This window comes from Anolis carolinensis, chromosome 2 (assembly GCF_035594765.1).
Source record: "Anolis carolinensis isolate JA03-04 chromosome 2, rAnoCar3.1.pri, whole genome shotgun sequence".
In the NCBI taxonomy this organism is placed as follows: domain Eukaryota; kingdom Metazoa; phylum Chordata; class Lepidosauria; order Squamata; family Dactyloidae; genus Anolis; species Anolis carolinensis.
The window spans coordinates 46675951-46697236 of NC_085842.1; the positions used below are offsets into that span (position 1 = coordinate 46675951).

Sequence of the window (21286 nt, forward strand, 5' to 3'; positions counted from 1 at the left end):
TTTGTTCTTTTTTTTCTTTTTTTTTGGTTTGGTTCGTTGCTTGTAACATTTGTGTTGGTGAAAAGGATCCAGTGAAGACACCAAAGACACTCAAACACAACATTGTAAGACTACTTAACAAGCCACAGTTAAGTTCCCAAACACATTTTAACCTCCTTAAGACATGCACTTCAACAGGACTATATCCCCACATCACAGTAATTTAGCGTCAATGTGACAAATGAAACTAGAGCAACTGAGTAGCTGGAGCTCAAATGAAAAGTTCATATACTTGTCACTCACAACACTGTTCTGGAAAAGACGAGGAAGGAGGGATGGGGGGAGCTCAAAAGTCATCAGCTTCACTAACCACATCAAAATCCAGCAGTGGTTCAGCAATCAGAGAATCGAAAGAACAGATTAATATTAAGTGGGATGTGCAATAAAATGTCACAATGCACAGTGCTCCTTCCTCTTGCTTGTGCCAACCAGCTAACTACTGTTAAAATATGCCCATACTCTCTTTGTTTAAGGACCTCGAAAGAAGGAGAGTCCACCACCTTTTGTGGTAGTGTATTCTAGTGTTACAGTAAGCTGGTTCTTCCAAATATTTATGCAGAATCTCTTGTACATGTTTTTAACTGAAGTTATGTATGGTATTTAAATTTACTTTCGTACCCTGACTCGATCAGTAGGGAGAGGCAGGGAAAGAAGGAGGGATTGGATTCTCTAGTACAGTGGTTCTCAACCTGGGGTCCCCAGATGTTTTGGCCTTCAACTCCCAGAAATCCTATCAGCTGGTAAACTGGCTGGAGTTTCTGAGAGTTGTAGGCCAAAACACCTGGGAACACACAGGTTGAGAACCACTGCTCTAGTACATAGAGATCTACAATTCTGGTATCACTACAGGTTCAGCAATGGAACCAATGACCTAAAGAGGTGGTGGGATTTCATTCTATTCACTATGAAGCTAGACAGGTATCTGAAGGAGATGCTCTAGTTGAAGATTCTACATTGAAAACAGGATTGTTCTTGATGCCCCATGAGGCCAATTATCTGATTCCCCGATTATTTGAAGAGCTATGCACATAGCCTACTCTGATTAAGCGGTCCAGCAGGATACAATCGCACATGGTACTAAAAGCACGAAGAAAGCCAAAAGAAGTCTCCCTCGGGGTGAGAAGGGCGGGGTAGAAATAATAACAACTTTGGCCCGAAACTTCCCCGTTTCAATGGTCACATGGTTTTAATTGTTTTAATTTGATTTTGATACCGGCTTTTATTTGTGTTTTATGTTTGGTTTTTACTACATGTTGTATTATATGTGGCATCTATTCTGCCATTGTGTAAGACCGCTCTGGGTCCCCCTGGGGGAGAAGAGCAGTATATAAATAAAATAAATAAAAGTAAATAAATAAATAAGAACCAAGAGAATTATAAACAGATTATCATCTGACATGTATTCACAGGCTATGGCAGTTCCAATCCGAAAAAAAAAAAAACTAAGCCAGAACTAATTTGATCCAGAAAATGCATTTCTTTCAATTAGAGGTGTGGATGAAGGTAAAGTTAACAGCAAAATATCCCAATTTCTAGACCTTGCTAGAGTATGATTCCATGTTACAGAAGCAGCTATTTTTGCATTTTTGTAGTTGGGGCAATCAGCTTCAGAAATGCTTCAAAAACAGAGCTATTCTGTTAGCCTTATTCCCTCCTTCTAGCATAAGAGAATTTTGCCAAGCCTTGCAGAAGAAAGCTACATACTTTTCAATCATGGTATCACAGCAGGATGCCATGGGAATTGTGCTGTACTCCTCCTTAGCTTTTAGCACTGGGAAACAACATACTGCCATATCACTACATCACGCTGGTGCAGTATGCCTATTGATGATCATGATCCTCTTTGGAGCATCAATGCAAGAAAATGAAATACACTGCTTCTCAATTATCAGAAGTCCGTGTTTTGCTTTTCTTTCTTTTTAAAACTTCTTTATTGACATAAATACCCTGGCTATTTCTTCCTTGCCTCCTTTTGAATTTGTTAACCTCCCCCCATATCATGGCTAGGTTACCTGATTACTTAAAGGAGTTTAAAGAAAGACAAAGAGAGTGTGCACAAAAGACTAAAGAGAGATTGTTCCAAGCCACAGATGGGAAACTGGTGGCTTTCCAGATATTGTTTTATTGCATCTCCCATCAGCTCTTGCCATCACAACCAATTGCAAGAGTTGAGGGAATTGCTGCCCAACAACATCTGGAGGAATACAGATTATAACAATCATTTACTAATTTACTATTAAGAAGGACCATAATAAAGTCATTCTAGAACTATATTTTCAAAAAAGGTCAATGGACATCTAAATATAATTTGTATGCAGCTTCCCACTGAATTTTAGGTTGTATTTATTTAACAAGGTATAAATTATTTGTTTAAGTGTGAAATCAAGTAAGAAAAAAGTCAGAAACCATAGTTAAAAATAAATTCAGACCATTTCCAGTCATACTCAAAATAATATTGAAGTAGCTTTTCCTAGACTTTTTATAAAGACTACTAAAATTGGCTTCTTAGCCTTAAGAATCTGAAATATTTTCCATTCTTCTTTGTTTAAGAGAAGCTTCACATTCTAGTAAACTGCCTCGAATTTTAGTTTGTTTCATTCCTCACATCATCCTAGACCTTTTAGCCATAAAATTAAACCAGATTGCTGCCTTGTGCAATTATTCCATTCCCTTCAAACATACATACCTTTTACCCTAGAGCATTTTCTTTGTAGTATTCATATGTTCCGCTGAATGCACAGAAGTACAGACAAACATCCCCCCTCCTCCAAAAAGGGCTTCTAAACACACTGAGTTTTATGTATCATATGACATCTAGGCAGGCACCACATCGCCTGACAAGACAGCAACAGAAACCTTAAGTGTCTCTGTCGGCATTCTTCAATGTACACTTGCCTGCTCTTTTTATGGACAGAGATGTAATTTTATTACAGGGTTTCAAACTATTGGTGCCAACCTCAAATATATCAAAGCAAAGGAAAACAACTTGTAGCCCATGTATGCTTTAACTAGGAGTCATCCGACTTTTTACATTATGGTGAATTTGAAAAGGATTTTTAACATTTTACCGAACATCATCAATGATACCACCCACATTTTATGAATTTCATTAGGGGTTAGATCTGCTTGTTTTAGCCTAACAATAAAGAATTGTGGCAGTGTTTGTTTCCAAGGGTTCTCTCAAAGCTAATTTCAAAGCATTATATTGTCGTATATAACAAGCTGTAAAGAGATTTAAAGAGATGTTCATTCTACAATTATTTTTAAAGAAAGAACCTGTTTTTTTAAATGCAGCAAGCATAATTTTCTCCCTGAGTTTTAGAATTTACAAAATAAATTTCTGTTTCAAATGAATGAAAGCACTGCTATTGGATTCTAACATATAATACATCTATTGAATTCCTGGAAACAGTGACTACATCTTGCAATATGGTGCAGAACAAACAGCATCAAGGTAAGTGTTGTAGTTGGGCCAAGGGGCAGTTCTGGTACTACTGGTAAAACTGCTAGTAGGAGGAAAAGGGATAATGGTGAGCAGGTGTTTGATGAGGAACAGCAAGTAAAGCGGGTTCGGGAAATACTTATGGCTCCTTCTGAGGATGAAACGTTTGAAGGGTTCTCTAGTGAAGAGGAGTCAATGCTGGAAGATGATGGGTTAACAGAAAGTAGAGGAACTAAGAGGTCAATTCGGGAGCAAGAGTCAGATGAGGAAAGGGAAAGGAAGAAGACCTGGGATATACTTACTGCTCCCACGGAAGATGAAATGTTTGAAGGTTTTTCTGGGGATGATGGGTCTGGGAGTGGGATGGAAGATGCTGCAGGTTGGACTCAAGTAAATGTGTGTGCAGAACCAGTTTCTGAGGGTGCATCAGGAGACTGGCAAACTACTGGTCCACCAGGGACATGGGGAGATCTAAGTCTTGAACAAAGATGGAGTGATTGGAGGGCTGATGGGCGAGGTTCACATATGAGATCAAGATCAGCTGTGGATAATGATGACAGGGCGGAGGCCTCATCATCATCGGACTCCGAGGTGTAAGTTAAAAGTGGAATTGGAAGTGACGGTCCCTTGCAGAAGACAAGGTGTCGTTTTGGGACATTGCTTTGTCGCTTCCTGTTCTCCTTGGTTCCTGGCTGTACAGCTTCGTGTTCCTGAATTGGTGTTGGCTCCTGATGACGACAACGTTCGTTCCTGGTGTTCCTGGCTTCCCTCTGGCTCCTGAATTCGTTTTTGGCTCTTGATGACGACAACGCTTGTTCCTGGCTTCCCCGTGGCTTCTGAGTTCGGTGTTGACTCCTGACGACGATAACGCTCGTTCCTGGCTTCCCTTTGGCTCCTGACGACCACGCTCGTTTCTAATTTGGCGTTCGCTGGCTTCCTTTTGGGTTTCTGGATTCGGCTTGGCTCCTGACGACGGCGTTGCTCACTCCCGGCTTGGCGTGTGTTGGCTTCCTGCTGGTTCCTGAATTTGGCTTGGCTCCTGATGACGGCATCGTTACTTCTGGTTTGCTCCCCTGTTGGTTCTTGAATTTGGCTTGGCTTTTGACGACGGCATTGCTACTCGCTGTTGGCTTTCTTTTGGGTTTCTGGATTTGGCTTGGCTTTTGGACAACGGCATCGCTTGCGATCACTACTGGTGAGCGTTTTGACTCTTCCTTGGCCCTTTGTGCAGTAGCAGGGCGTGACTCTAGTTCCAGTGAATGTTTGGTTGAAGTTAAGTCAGATTATCCGGCCAGATAATCCGGATTATTTTCTGTTCCGGCTTTTGCCTTTTTTTTTTGCAACAAGGACATTTACTTTTGTTGGGAACACTGAATTTAGGGGTTTCTAAGTTCAAAATATCATTTCATAAACATTTGTTAACTCTACTTATTGTGTGTGGCCCTTTAAGAGGAGGCTGAGTCCCGACAGTAAGAAAGCACATCTAAGGCTCCTTCTACACTGCCATATAATCCAGATTATCCAAGTAGATAATCCTCATGATCTACTTTGAACTGGATTATATGAATCTACACTGTCATATAATTCAGTTCAAAGATGATAATCTGGATTTTATATGGCAGTGTAGAAGGGGCCTAAAACACCATCAAAATCTGCAGCTCAGTTCTGCAAGAATATATACAGGTGAATTGTACTGCAGTCACAGAATCTGCACAGGCTAGTTGTGTTGGAATGTGCTTGAAAGAATGTTAGAATGCACTTAAAACAGGCATGGGCAAACTTCAGCCCTCCAGGTGTTTTGGACTTCAATTTGCACAATTCCCAACAGCTGGTAGGCTGTTAGGAATTGTGGGAGCTGAAGTCCAAAACACCTGGAGGGCCAAAGTTTGTCCATGCCTGACTTAAAGGAATGCACTTCCACACGGGTCCAAAACTCATGATGAGCTTCGGATTAACCTGAGGCATCTGAACACCGCCACAGGTTAATCTGGATTAATCCAGAGTAAACCGGGATTTCCTAATTTACTTTGGAATTAAAAAAAAAAACACTTGAAAAGTTCCAGATCCTACTGTATGGTCCGGATCTTTTCAGGTTTTGGGCCTGTAGGGATTTACTTCTGGACAATCTCCATTGCCATCCTGGTTCTTTGGGCTCTTACAGCCCAAAGGAGTGTGATGGCACCCCCAACCCTCCTGGTAAGTTTAGAGGGGAAACTGGGGGAGGGGGCTGGCTAGATGACATCCCCCTGCAAAATCCTGGGGTTTGGAGCTTTTATGTGGCCTCAATCCCAGTTCCTCTCAGGATTTTGGCCCATCTGGAAGGGCCCACAATCAACCTCCAATCACTTATTGAATGCAAGCATGTCTCCAGTCCAACCTTTCTACATGTGAAAACACCAAATGACACCAAATATGTCTCCTCATCCTTATCAATGGTGCCTACAAAATGTTACTTTTCTCAGACAACACCCTTCAATAAACTAATCCTCCTCCTGGTACTAATAGTCTGCATTGATGGGCCCTCTTACTTACACTAGGTTGAGTGACAAGAAGAAAGGACAAAAGGAAGAAAAGTAAAAGACTCAAATCTGTTCATCCTTTCCCTTGCTTACCTTTCATGCCAACATGCTTTCCTCACCCTCCTTTTAGCCACAAAGATGGTTAATGGGTCCAGAATGTAACCAAAAGAGCATGCACAGAAGAATCCCAGGAGATGCTTTCCATTTCTTATAGCAAGCAATGTTTTATTCTATTGCAGAAAGTTCCTTATTCTTTTGCATTTGATACATACACACAAACACTGTGGATTATGATTTTCTCTCGCCTTTTGTTACATGCTGAAAGCAGCCAAAAGAGTTTTAGTACATCTCATTCTACACAAAAATTCTGTATTTTTGTATGATAAGCAAACATATTTCGTTTGACAAGACATGAACAAATGCACACCAACAAAAACAGGACCAGGTCTTCCTTGCCTAAGTAACAGACTATATACGATATCTTCATTTTTTTTAAATGTTCTTTAAGCATTTTACATGCATACATGACAGCTTTGTTTTGTTCATATAAGAAAGGCACAAGATGTGCTTATATGCCTGCCTTACCAACATTCTTTCAAATGTCTTTTCATTACCCAGGAAGTAAAAGAACTCTTGACTCGCCTATAAACAAGCTAGTGAAAGAAATAAACAGGGGCAAACACCTGACCTTTCCCTATCCTGCCCGATAAAACGATTGTTCGATCAAAATTAAGAAGGATTGTAAATCCCATTATTCTGAGCTCTCATTCTAACAATAAAAGTTTGTAGAAATGACACCAAAGATTCAATTATTAGGTCATATCCAGTGTACCTCTGCTGGTGGAAGACTCTCTTATCCAGAGGAATGCTGAGGGAAGGATTTTTGACAATTGCCCTCAAAGCCTTTTTCCACCCTATACTCTTCTTTAGAGCATTAGGGGAACCCTTCAGAACAGAAAAGGAAATGATGCAGGATTGCTGGGCCAAAATATTTCCCTTAGAAGGAGTAATAGTGGATGTAATTGCGTGTTTTTACAGTAGTATGTTTCTTGTTATTTTAAAACAAACTTACATTTTATTCCAAAAGAGAGATTTTTAAAAAAATGAAGAGCCTATGCATATAATTTAGACCCAACTACTTAACACCTAAATTGCTTATGTCAATTTGTGCATGAATACAAATGACCAAACACGGATGAAAATACAATTATTACAAACAAATATTAATAAGCAAGTCCCAAAGGAGTTATATATTCTATGCAACCAGGCCCGGGAAACAATCTGACCACAGCCTTTTTGTATCGGCTGTAGTTTCTAAACATTTTCCAAAAGCAAGGCCATCTAGTGTGTGTTACAATAAACCATATGGTATGTAATCGAGGCATATATCACAGTGGCTAGATTACATATTTTTCACAATAGGAGCAGCTGTGCATAAGTTTTAATTGTTCATGTAGATTCTTCTACCACTAAAACTTGGATATCTAACTAAGACTTTATAACAAGCATTATCATCAAATCAGGGTTCCAGGTTTGCCAGTCACAGATACGACAGAAACTGAGAGCTATCATGGTTTGATTTTGGTTTAACAGGAAACACAAGAAGCCAGAAACCCTAGTCTGGAAAACCTATTGTATTCAATTCATGGTCATTTCAGCTCATCCTGTTAATAGAAAAGCCAAGAAAGGATGACTGAGTCACATGCACAAACATGAATGATAAGCTAAGATTCTCCATAATTCTGCCTTATAATTGTTTGTGCATACAACTAATACACATGTCCTATCCACAACACAACACAAAATCAAATGAAATATTCATCATATTACTGCTGGTGGGCAATTGGGAACAAAAGTACAATATCCAGTCAAGTAGAAACCATAACTTTTGTAGAAGAGGTTTCTTATTAGAAAGAATGGAAACATATGAGAGTAATATGCATAACATCATGAATGTCTCATTTGAAAAGCACATTAATGTTCTATAGACCCATTCACAACTGCAATGAGGGACAAATTCATATGGGTCAAAAACAGAGGCAATTTGTAGCATCCCAGAAATTTGTGTGGAATTCACATGAGAGCAGGACCACCTCTCTCGTGCTACCTTTTTCTTAAGAAATTATACATAAGCACAAGAATCAAAACTTCTCTTGTGTGAACTATCTCAAAGGTGTAAGAGAAACGGCTGTGACCAATCAATATTCCCTTGACTTTGAAGATATCAACACTAACACAAACGTTATACTGTATAGTCTGCATTCTCTAGATCTGTGATTTCAACCAATCATGGTTAATCGTGCCCCACATGACTGAATGGCAGTGACATCAAGACAGACATGCTGAAGAGTGCACATTCATGCTGCCACCATTTTATAATATTGGACATAATCATTTTTTGTTTTTCATATCTGTGTTGGTTCCCAGCATCAAACACCCATGGGTATGGTGGACCCACTATAACTGAAATGGATTCCCACTGAAAGATCATGTTTGCAGCCTTTGGTTCCCCTGGATCTATTTGCCACTGGTGGTCCAAATGACTTTGGTAGCTTGGAGAGCCCTTTATCAGCTTGGACAGGGATAGCCTCGCAACAGAGGTTGGGGCATGGATAATCTGAAGGCTGGACTGTTGTAATGTGTTCTAAGGCTACTCTTAAGTCTGATACAAAACTGTGAATGGACAAGAATTTTTCAGCTAGATTTTAAAGCAGGGCAAGCTAATGACCCAAAATAACTTGGTAACTTTGGTTGTCTACCTTGTCCTCTTCCTAGTTCACTTTACAAGTTAGATACACTTTCTCTGTTTAATCCTGACTAGTATCTACTTTGCAGACCATGTGAAGTGTGTATATTGATTTGTGCTATGTGCATTTCATGTTTTACTAATACATACATGTTTGTGATTTCTATTATCAGAGGTATACAAATACCTGTAAATAAAAAATTATATACCTAAAATATAGTCAACCATTTCTGAATTAATATTTTGCACATAGTCATGTAATAAGAATACTGTGCTAGTGTTTTCTCTTTGTGTAAGGCTGTTGTCTCATACAAAATCCAACAAAATGGGAACTTCCAAAATCTACGACTGTAGCAGCATAACTTGAAGAGCCAGCACATCCAAACCCCAAACCTTTGTTCTGAATTTCCCTGAAGGAGGACTATTAGGATGTGAGATAAACTGCACTGCAATTAATTTTTTTCTGCTCATCTGTCCTATTGTCCTTTTATTTTTATTGTATTGTATACATATAAAAAACTAGAATATTTGTAAAAAAAGGCAAGACTGCATTTTTGCTACCAACCCAGCTTTTTTAAAAAAAGGAATACTCTGTATATTGATAAATTTTCACTTACCTCTCCCTTTTAGGAGTGTGGACTGATAGCTGTCCATTTGTTGAGGCATGTGGGTTTATTATTAAGGAGGTCTTAGAAGAAGCTGAGGAAGAGAGACACGTTGTCGACAGGTCCAAGCTACTGTGGTTGTTGCTTACAGCTTCCTCTGCTGTGTGAGAACCTGTCACTTCTTTCCAGAGTTGCTGTAGTTCAGTTGGAATCATGCCTAAAATAAAATGGAAAGAATTAAAATCAATTAATTACTAATTTTGCTACCCTCAAGGAGTAATTAAAATCAACGTCAATAAACAAAACAAAATGCAGAAGGCTGTTTTTCAAATTTGAAGGCCCAAATGCCAACTGTTCTCTTTCTCTGTACATAATACACACACACACACACACACACACACACACATTAATATTCCGTCATCCCAAATTTAAAACAGACTCAACATCCCTGCAGTTGTTACTTTTGATGCATAGCAATGACAAGGTGGATGTTGAACTGTACAGCCTAAAAGTTTTAATGTAAATATTTGTGTAGATCCCGTGAATGGTTGGTTTAGAGTCCAATGCCACCTTGAGTCCCCTCAAGTGAGAAAGGCGGGGTAGAAATGCTATAAATAAATAAGGAAGGGGCTGTGCTTTCTATAAAATTTTAGAAAGGAAAGGAGAGCTGGACCTCTCTGAGAGTAGTGTGCACTAGTCAAGTAGATTGTTATCCATGTGTTAATTGTTTTTTCACTCATCAGGGAAGAACATAAGAAATGGTTTCTGGAGACACTGAGGGGACTGTTAAATTATGGATTGAAACTGTATTTGATTCATATTGGTCTGTTTTCATTAAATATATGTTAGAGAGTGATAAAAAAAATACAACCCTTTTGGTCAGGAATTTTGGATATGACATTTGTTGATTGGTTGACTCATAAATTTATGGCAGAGGAAACGACACTTGTTCAGGCCTAGGTGTTGGGGTTAAGTGTTAAGTATTTTGTATTCTGTTTAGACCTAAACAAGGGCAAAAGAGATGCCATTACTACTTAATCAGTGCCTACCACTCTTATCTGGACCCAGTTAGATCAGAGGTGGGAGCCATGTTGCCTCACAAATGCCATTAGGCTACAACTCTATCCAACCTCACATAGGTAATGAGAAGGAATGCTCCAAGTTGTAGTCCAACAACATCAAGAAGATTGCATAATTTTCATCCATAATAGAGTGAAAAATCAAAAGCTTTTTTTTTTAAAAAAAAGTCTGTTCCTCATGCTAGCAGAGATATTTTTGAAAATGTGAAAGTAAAAATTATTAATGAATCAGAGACCAAGGGAAAAAATGAATGCAGCATTTTCTTCATCTTTCATTACTTACACATTGGTTAACTTTCTTTCAGACACAGGAGTAATAATTTTTAAATACTGTAGAATACACCTAGTTAGTCCACAACCCAGGATCAGAGTTTTCCAATGCTCTGGTTCACCTCATGTAGTGTTATGCGATGACATTATGGAAAATTAACATGGGAGTTTCATTAATCGTCTGCCATGATGTGACATAGCTGCCATGGAAGGACCAGAACAGATACGAACATGACCAGGACCTTCAAAGACACCAGAATCCTGACAGCTGTTCTAAAATGCCATGTGTTGATGCTGAATGTGCTAGTAACTTTATCTTGGCCTTTTTTACAATGAGGGAAGTGATATTTACATAGTGTTGGCTGGACATAGCCAGAATACTTTTCTTTGCAGTGATCCTTCAGTTTGATGTTTGAACAATTTGTCCCATCAAAGCAGTAATTTCAATGTTTTTGTAAGAGTGAATTTAGCAGATATAGGGGGAAAATAATACATTCTCCCTGGGTGCACAGAGGAACACTTTCCATGGTAATAGCTTGTGATTATAGTCTGATTGGACTGGAAGCTACACTACCTAGGAGTACAATTTCTACTGTAATTTGGCAGAGATCTACCTGACATGTGAGATTGCAGTATAGTGGACTGAAGCCACACATATCACATGCTTTGTATACACTCTTGGGTTCATTCCAGTGAAATCATACAGTGCACAAATATTTTTGGCTGAGATGAGGAAAAGCTGCCGTTAGGGCTGGGCTAGCTGAATCACTGGTCATCTTCAGCATGACACAGCTCTTTGCATATTGTTACCGACACATCACCAACATTACTTCAGTTTTACTACATAAACATTTGATAGTTCATATTAAGTCATTTGGAAGAAAACAAACAAATAATTTGACACGATTTCCTGTGGGAAAAGATGATCAGGAAAGGAGCTGAAATACAACATTTTTAATTGATTGGATTGTTCTCCTAGATGCTGTGGAAAGTAAAGTTACACTTGATGTGTAACTTGCACAGTTTATATTGTAAAATCATTCCTAGTTGTAGTCTCATGTGAGAGCATCTAAATAAACGGTTTTCATTTTTTGAAAGACAATGGATAAATGTTAAGCTCTCTTTAGAGGCAGGAAAGGTCTTCAAAATAAATTTATTCATCTGTGTTATTATGACAACATGAACCACAATGTGACTAATTTCATGCTTAAATTGTAAATTATGACAAATAGCTTTGTTATTAAATATAGTTTTTATTAATCACTTTTAGACATAAATTATGAATTCACATTGTCTTCATGAAATGCTTTTCGAATTTTAACAGTCAAATTGATTATACTATGATTATTTCATTAACACACCTATCTTTCTCATTAATTTTGGTTTCTAGCACTGCTCACTTAATTGATGGATGTGTCTAGTGAAAAAAACCTGCAAGTTTCTATACAAGTAACACTATTATTATTACTGTCATTTCTTGATCAGTGCTAATGAGCCATTGGAAGTGTAATGAAAACATAAAATAATTTTTATTTTTTATAAAAGAAAGGTTTCTCAACTAGATAAAAATGGATAGCCATATTTAGGAGTCATACATCCTTCAAATGAAGTGAGAATTTGAAAAAAAAAATCAACAGGTTAAAAAGAGCTATGATGTTACATGTATGTTACAATGGCACATCTTTTGGCAAGATGGCAAAATTAAATTGACAGCACAGAACTTTTGGAACTTAAAATTTGAGAGTACATTGTTGTACCGTTTAAGACCAGCATGATAAAAGCAGGCATTTAGGTATTAAGAAACTAAGTATTAAAACCAACAATGTTTTCAAAAGTAAACTGGTCTTTTTTGGCTTTTTGAAGAGCTGAAAGGCAAAGATCCAACTGGACTAACTGCTTTGTTTCAAGATACTTATCCTTTCTGCGGGTTTGAGGGGCGGGACCTGCCATTTGCAAAATATACATCGGTGCCTGAAACAGACATGTTTCTAAGCAAACCTAAGGCATTAAAATAAAAGCAGTATGCATTATATCCATTTGAAACCCATAATAAAAAATGCCAAGGTCTAAATTTAATTTATTTTTGTCATTTAGAATACAATAGGTAGATAATCATCTCAACGTGATCAGCCAAACATCTTTACTTTGCTAAACTGTTAAAGATTTTAATTATGCTAGCTTTGGAGAGCACTGGTCTAATGAGGCGATAGACTCCAGAGAATCTAAGTGGTTAAGAACTGTGAAATGAGTCTGATAGGATTTTTTTTATATTCACCGTGAATCGTTTGCATATCAAAGAGGAGTAAATTATTGCACGGCAGACCAATAACCTTCCTCGCCTTTCTGAGTGTAGCATTAACAAAAACATTTGGTCTTTGCTAGTGGGCTGACTAAAAAATACAGAAATGCTTTAAGTTTCTGCAATTAGTATATATTCTAAAAGATGCTTCAATTTATACATTAAGTGATCAGATAGTCTTAAGATATAGTATATCTATTGCTCTAAAGCCATTTCTTTCCCCTTTCATAAAAATCAAATGCCAATTACATTTTGATGGATTTTGTCCCATATGAGCAGTTAGTTATTAGACATATTCAATTATTACTTGTTCTCTGAAATTAAACCTCTGAGGCAATTTAAACAAAGAGAAAGGTCAAGGCACAATTCTGTGCCTTGTTTAGCTGCAACTGGGCTATTATTTTCAAACACCTTGCAAACTGACAGTGTGGGGTATATTTTTAGCTAACATGCTTGACAGAACTGTCTCCACACTAACAATTACCTGTGAATATGACTGACCCTTTCACCACTGTTTACTCAGTTGAAACAACAGTGAATGGACCTGTCTGCTGATGGGAACATATTGAGACTAGAACACATGAATCAACATTTTTTTCCATTTTCAGAATATATCAATGTGAGAAAAGGCACTGCTATTATTATTATGATTATTATTAATGTTCTAAGGTGTTTATATGTACAGGACTACCTTTTAAAATGAAAATATTACTATTTTGCTGCCAAATTTCTGGCACATTACATGAATTAAAAACCTTAATGCAGGAAATGTATCAAGGGCAAAGAGGAATGAATTAGCAAAATGCTACAACTATGCCAGGATTTGTCCAAGCTTTCTGCAGAAGGGAGGATGACTAGTATTAATGAGGGCTATCGCTGCGCTACATAAATGTGAACAAAGACCTCGATTTTTATGTAAAATGCAGACAAATTGTAACAGCTGCTGGAGCAGGGTGACACTCGTGAGGATTACAGATCAGATGGAAGTTGGTAACAGAATCCAGTTTTGATGTCATGGAGACCTAAGTGACATCAATGTCTCAAAACATTATTAGGATCAGTTTAACTGGTTTCCTGTATTTTCCTTTAAGCAGACATGCAATAGATAATTTTAATAATTCCAAAGGGTTTTCAATATAGTGCTGCTCTGCTATACTTCAAGCAGAACTTGAGACAGAAAGAACTATATCACAACTGTCAGCACTTGGACCAGTAGCTTCCATGTCACAGTGGAACACATTTGCAACCTGCCACCCACTTAAGACACTGCTTTGTATATAATGATCCTGCTCAAATTTGTACATGCACAACGTTTTAAATCATGTCAGCTTTCCTAAACTGTTATTCTGCTTTCTCGTTTTTTGATGATTTTGAATTATCCTTTACTCATTTGATTTTTTAAGTGTTCAAAACTGTTTTAATGGTGTCTGAATTTCCACAGGCTGGGATAAATATATAACAATATTTTAACTTGGAAAATGGGGTAGATGACATTGTCATTTCAATGACTGGATGGGTAAGAGGGGTCTGAAGCCTATTTATAAAAAATAAACTCATTCCACATTCCAAAAGGCTATCAATAGAAACAATTCCCTTTTCTCTTTTTTTACCACAAGGATAGTCAGAATACGTGTTAGAGGGAAACATGTACTGCATTATGCCTAGTGCTGTTCTAAAAGTACCCTAGAAATTATCAGCACTCTAATTTCTTCATGGCAGCAAATTGCAAGTGAAGACCTATAGGTATTTTATTTCTGCAACACTGACAGAAATCAAACAAATATGCCGGCCCTAAAAATATTTATTCTGAAGTTCTATTGGCATTAATATGAGAACATGCCATTAGGTTTTTTGGGTCTCTGTCAAGAATATAAAACTATAATCACTAGGCTTCAATTATTTAGCCCATGTTTTGAAATTTAAGATCTAATTGTCTCCAATAATTTTGAATGAACAGCCCCCCCCCCCCCCCCCAGTGTTAATTGTTACCGTTCAAATTTTAGATGTGCTGGAATGTAAAAGTAAGAATGATTACACACATGTTATAACGAAGTATATGTTATTTTAGGTAACACAAGCTACAAGGATAGTTCAAAACTTGAAAAATGTTAGTTTGAGGTAGTACTTCTAAAGTCAAGAGAGAAAACTGCCATATTAACTGTGGCAATTTTTGCCATTACCTATATCATTTGGATCTAAATTCATGATGGATTAACAAGAGGATCTATATTTTAGCCACAAACTCTATTAGCAGTCATTTCTGTTCTTTATAACACTTGTCAATTCACAAATAGGATATCTGCAATTTCAGTGATCATTGTCAATTATTATTGCAGTCTGAAACTCCCACATGCTTCTCTGCTGTATTTCTTTTCCCAAGGAGAAGTATCCCCTTCATTATAAAAGAAAATGCAGACAGAGGCTTAAAAAATGTATGTTGTGGGGACAGTTGACAGATTACTCTTCATGCAACTCGATTTTGCAACCCCAGGTATTCACTGACTCAAAGGCAACTAGAGTCGCTCAACCTCTTTTTGTCCTTGTACCTCCGTACCCAGGTGACCATGTTCAAGCAAGCAGAAAGTTGATTTAAACCATCATAATGACATCAGTTTTGAGCCATCAGATCTCTCTGATAAAGAAAAGAAAATGTCTTGTATTCTGACCTGCCTGAATTTTCTAAGTGATCTTTTTTCACCTCTTCCTCCTGTATCAACAGAACTCTAGAATCAGAAGAGAGGACAAAAGAATAGATAATGAACTAATATTTCCCAATATCCAACCAACACTCCCTTTGTTTGTTTGTTGGTCCTCTTGTGCTCACCCTATTTTTAATGTGTCTCTTCCAATACTGTAGGAAAAAATAGTTATACTATAGCATTAACCCTATCCATCAATGCCATGACTCCTGAATTATCTACTGGTGTCTTTGATGTGTTGCTGTATGTATTATATACTTCATACATCACCACATTCATTTCATTCACATTACACATGAGTGTGTCTTGTCACTGCCCAATTGTCCTCTTTTGGATAGCTTAACTGATGTTCAATGAACTTCACCAAGCAAACCTAACAGTATACCAACTGTGGGAAAATAATAGAAAAGCAGAGTCCAGAGTCCAGTGAGTGGGTGTGGAAAAACAGCTTCTGATCTTTCTTGCTAATAAATCTGGAGGTGTAATTAACTCAAACTATAATTTCTTTATATGCGCAAAATGGCACTAGCCTACATGCCTTCTCTTGTAATCATAAACCCCTCCCTGGAAATTTAATAGTTTAATTATTTCCTTCTCTTCTTCACCTTATTATCAATGATACATGTGATAAGCAGACTTTCCAGAGGTCTTGTCCAGGAAAAGTGTGAGATGTACTAATTTCCCTCTCTTTCATAAGATCACTAAGAATTTTGCACCTTCTAGTCATTACTCTGCATGTGGAATTCTACCTGGTGTAAAAACCAAAGCAGGTCTTGGACTTCCACGCTACCACTCCTATTTCTATCCAAGTAGACACTAATAGATGCCCCAGGATATCCTGGATTCAAATGAAGGCAAGACTTTCTCCTTTATTCCTTGGTCCTTGAGATAACACAGCAATTACATAGGGCTGAGCAAATTGCAGCTCCGGGATTACATGGAGTCCCCTCCAGGATATTTTTATGGTCCTCAAACTCTCCAGGTACTCCAGACCACTTATACTGGCAAAGAAAGGAGGGCATCTCTTCAGAAAGCATCCAAGGGTATGAATTCATTATTTACATTTGAAGGACACCACTATACTGTTAAACATTTTTTTAAAAATAAAAACTAGCAAGAATTGAGGTGATTTCTCTCTTTCTCTCTTTAGCCTTTGGGACTGTGTATGCCACATCCCTGGGATCCTATGGTCAGAAACCCCAGAACTACTGCAGTAAACTAAGTAGAATTCTGGAGATAATGACAGTCCCAAGGAGAGTACACCCATAGTATCAATGGGAATTACATAAGTGTGGACATCTCTTTCACAGAATGATCCAGTGGCCCAACTACTAAATTAACAACAAGATTTAGGCCATTGTCACAATTATTATTAAAAAATATCTGAATTTAGAAAAAGGTGAGGGTACCTAACTCCCATTAGATTAAATCAGATAGATAAAAAAATACACAAATCAGTGCTGGAGAGGCTGTCAGGAAATAGGGTCACATCTTCATATGTGGTGGTCATGTAAAATTATACAAAAATTTTGGGAAATGATATTTAAAGAAATAAGAGCAATAATAAAAATAGAGATAATGAATACACCTAAATCAGCATTATTACTTATACATGACAATATCCTTTCACAAGAGGAGAAAGAATTGGTTTCTAATTTGACAACTACAGCAAAATATTTTGCTAATAGCAAAAAACTGGAAAGAAAAAAAGGAAATCCAATTAGAAGAATGGTACAGGGAAATTTGGAACATAGCAATTAATGATAAGCTGACTTGCGATATTAAAATTAAAAAGGGAATATCAAAACAAACAGATTTTTGGAAAATATGGAGAAAATTTGAGTATATTTTTAATGAGGGAAAGGGGTATAATCCAGCAACAGAGACAATGAAATTTTGGACTTGTGAAACAGTATGAGTTGGTTGGTCCTGGTGAAGGTGGCACAAAATAAGGGGAAGGGAGGAGGGGGAAAAGGTATAATAATAATAATAATAATAATAATAATAATAATAATAATAATAATAATAAAGCATGTATAAGTAGATAAAAGGGTGTAGTAGAGAGATATGTAGTAAAGTTATAATGGAAAAGTCTAAAACTGACAAGAAATATGCATAAAGACATTTTGATTCTGATTTTTCTTTATTGTTGGATTGTATACAATGTGATATGTCTGGGATACTGTAAAATGAGGAAAGAATGTATACTTATACATTTTGAATTATAAATTAATAATAATATTGATAATAAAACATGTATAGGTAGATGAAGGGTGTGTAGTGGAGAGATGTATAGTGAAGTTGTAATGGAAAAGTTAAAAGACTGATGGGAAATAGAAAAAGGTGAGAGGATCCAAAGAAAAAGAATAAATTCACAGTGAACAACCAGTAAAGTTGTACACTGAACTAACAGCAGCCACTGAGATGACTATTCAAATTTGGGAGATGTCTGGAAAGGTGAGGAAATTCCCAAACTGCCTCTAAAAACACTTCCTTCTCCCAAACCACAATAGTGGCAAACTATCCGACTTTTCAACCAGAACAATACAATATTAGTCTCAATTCTCCGTTGTCAAATGTTTATGTAAAGCAACAGTGAATTATGGTGCAGTCATCATATCTAAGTTCATCTCAGAGCAGGATTGTATATAATTTGGATATCCCAGTATGTTGAGTGCTTTATTTCCCTTACCTCCTGTCGTGTTGCCCACTTTTAAAAACCAAGCTTTATTAGCATCTTGGCCTGTGATGATTTTACAATACATTTATACTATTTTATTTTTGTAAAGCATCAAATGCTGATTTCTTCTCACTGGGGTAATGTTAAATACAGAGGAGCCTGCTTGGTAAAGTTTTGGGATATTTTACAACTACACAGTAATGTACAACATTTGTGCTGCAATTTGCTTGTATGCAGTGTGTTAAGAAATATATGTCTAGGTATATATGTCAGTAATTACATAAACTAAGTAGAAAGTACTCTTAGATGTGTTTTGCCAGTTTTGCAAAAAGGTTTTGTAATCTTGTTTGTCTTCTGAACACTGAAGAGTGTTGTTCTCATCTAACAGGAAACAATACTGTTACAAATGTATTAGGCTCCACACAACTGTAGCCCAGGACTTGATGCAGTGGCTGCCTTGCAATGAAATACATCTGTCTAGTAAATAGTTTGGATGGTTCTCTTTTATTGGCCAAAAGTTTAAGACTGTAACAGCTCCAGTTATACAAAACTCTTAAAAACTGATTGAGCTAAAAAGCAGAACTTGACTATTCTTTGCTATCATCAATCATCTGTACAATCAAGTTTGACTCCTAACATAGACATGAGAGATTCATAAGGCTTATAAAACAGCATAGGAAGTTTCTAGGTAGGAAAAGCAATTAAATACTAATCCTGTAAGAGGTTCATCTATGTATTAATTAGGAAAATACAAATATGTGGAAATGCTTTCCAAACAGAAATATATATTTCTAATGTTGAGTTTGTTTCTTAGGTTACAATTAAGACAGAGAAAGCTTCATTTCACACAGCAGCAGCTCTCAAACTCTGCACATACCTTGAGCAAGCGGCTGCAGTGGCAAAGTAGGCTGACCAGGCTGAATTGTTAGCAGACCTTGGCGCTGCAAAGACAGGAGGTGCTGTTGTTGCAGTTGTTGCATCTGTAAAAGCTGCTGCTGAAAGGCCAACTGCTGTGAAGTCACCTGTTGCTGCTGTGGCTGTAAGCAAAAAGAAAACATGTAGTTTTTTCAGCTTGATATCCATTTCCCTTCATTCTCTTTATAAAAGAGATATTTAGAAGAGTTTCTTGTTCCATCTTTCCACGATATAATAGCAATCTTTGTTTGAGATTACATTTCTGGTTAAAACTATAATAAATATTTAATATATTAACACAAAAAGAGTATTACAAGTATTCAGAAAACATTATAGCCAATTTACATAAATTGCTGTGTTGTTTTTTTTTTTAAAAAAACCCTCAAGCAAACAGTACAGATTTGGTCTGGTGTTCATAAAAGAATACAGTGATGGAGCCAGGCAGTTTTCGCTGAGGAGGGAATTCTTTAATTTGAGAACCACTACAAAAAAGCATGTTTATACAGGAACCACAGGTTGTTGTCATTGTACTGATTTATATTACAGTATCCAAGTATTTCTCAAGAGCTGAAAAAGGTACAAAGCTCCATGCTGAGGTGATAAAACACCCTCATGTTAGTGTGTACTTAGGAGAGTTACAACAGGGTAGTTGTCAAGGATGTGACAAGGGACATTCGTTGTGGATGAGGAACATTTAGCAGTTCACGGCCAACTAAAATGACTTCCAAATCACTGGCTGGTTTGGTAACTTTACGAATTTCAGAATCATAGTAAAATGTTATCTTGAATGGCTGCCTTATTTGGGCAATTTACTTTGAATATTTGCAGATTCTTTCACGGTTAAACTTTGGTTTTCTGCATCAGCGATACAAATCAGCATCTTTTGGCATTTTTGCAATGGCAGTCAATGATTTCAGTGTTGGTAGTATTGGGCATCTGCTCCAGATTTTGGTCTGAACTTTAACAGGACTCTTTAGGATGCTGAGCCCTATTCCCGAGTGCTATAATTTTAAATTATCTGTTGACAAAATTGCCAACAGCTGAGATAGAAAAAAAAATTGAGAAACTTTCTTCCAACTACAATTTCATAGTAGCCAAACTCATTTAAATGATACGCATTTTATACCGACTGCTCGCCATAAAAATAATCAAAGAAGTCATTATTTCTTGGATAATTATGAATTTTTGATAGAATGTTCTTTTGATCACCAATCATGGTGCTCATTGTTACAAAACTGCCAACAAATGAGATAGAAAAAGAACATGTGGTACAGCATAAGGTCTGCTCCTCCTCTGCACCAGAAAACACTGGGTTCATCTACATCAGTGGTTCTCAACCTGTGGGTCCCAAGATGTTTTGGCCTCCAACTTCCAGAAATCCCAACATCTGGTAAACTGGCTGGGATTTCTGGGAGTTGTAGGCCAAAACACCTGCCGACCCACAGGTTGAGAACCACTGATATACACTGTAAAATTAATGCAGTTTGAAACCACTTTGACTGCCATGGCTCAATGCTGTGGTGTCCTGTGACTTTGGTGTCGCAGAGAACGTTAAAGACCTTGTAAAACTACAACTCATATGATTCCATAACTCTGAGCCATGGTGTCAAACTGTATTCATTATACGGTGTATATGTGTCGAGAGTAAAAAAAGTCCACTGAGTATTTTCGCTGCATTCTGTTCAAATCTAGAGGAGTGATGCTAGGTTATTTGCCTATCCAACTTGAACATCTTTCATGAAAAATTCCACATGCTATTTTGATGAATCAAGTAAGGTTTGTTTTAAATGCCAAACCAATCACGTGAAAAAGCTATGCCTGTCTGCCATACCACTTGTTCCAGCATCAAGTCAACATGTGCATGTGCATGCCACCTACAACTGCGGCATGCACAGGAATGCTTCATATACCATTTACAATCCTCTAATTCTTCCAGGTCAAAAATGTAACGATGGAACTGAGGCAAATTCTAATATCTATTTACCACAAATGT

At 37.2% G+C, this 21286-nt stretch overlaps 1 protein-coding gene across 20 annotated transcripts in view; it reads right to left on the reverse strand.

The window, feature by feature from the left end:
- Positions 1-21286, reverse strand: part of foxp1 (forkhead box P1) — a 702210-nt gene that overhangs the window by 103746 nt on the left and 577178 nt on the right. For all 20 annotated transcript variants that reach the window (XM_008105380.3, XM_062973812.1, XM_016991766.2 and 17 more), the window contains 2 exons: positions 19256-19415; positions 9364-9568 (listed from right to left, as the gene is read on the reverse strand). In XM_008105380.3, the coding sequence (XP_008103587.1) occupies positions 9364-9568; positions 19256-19415 (365 nt within the window). The remainder of the gene's footprint in view (positions 1-9363; positions 9569-19255; positions 19416-21286) is intronic.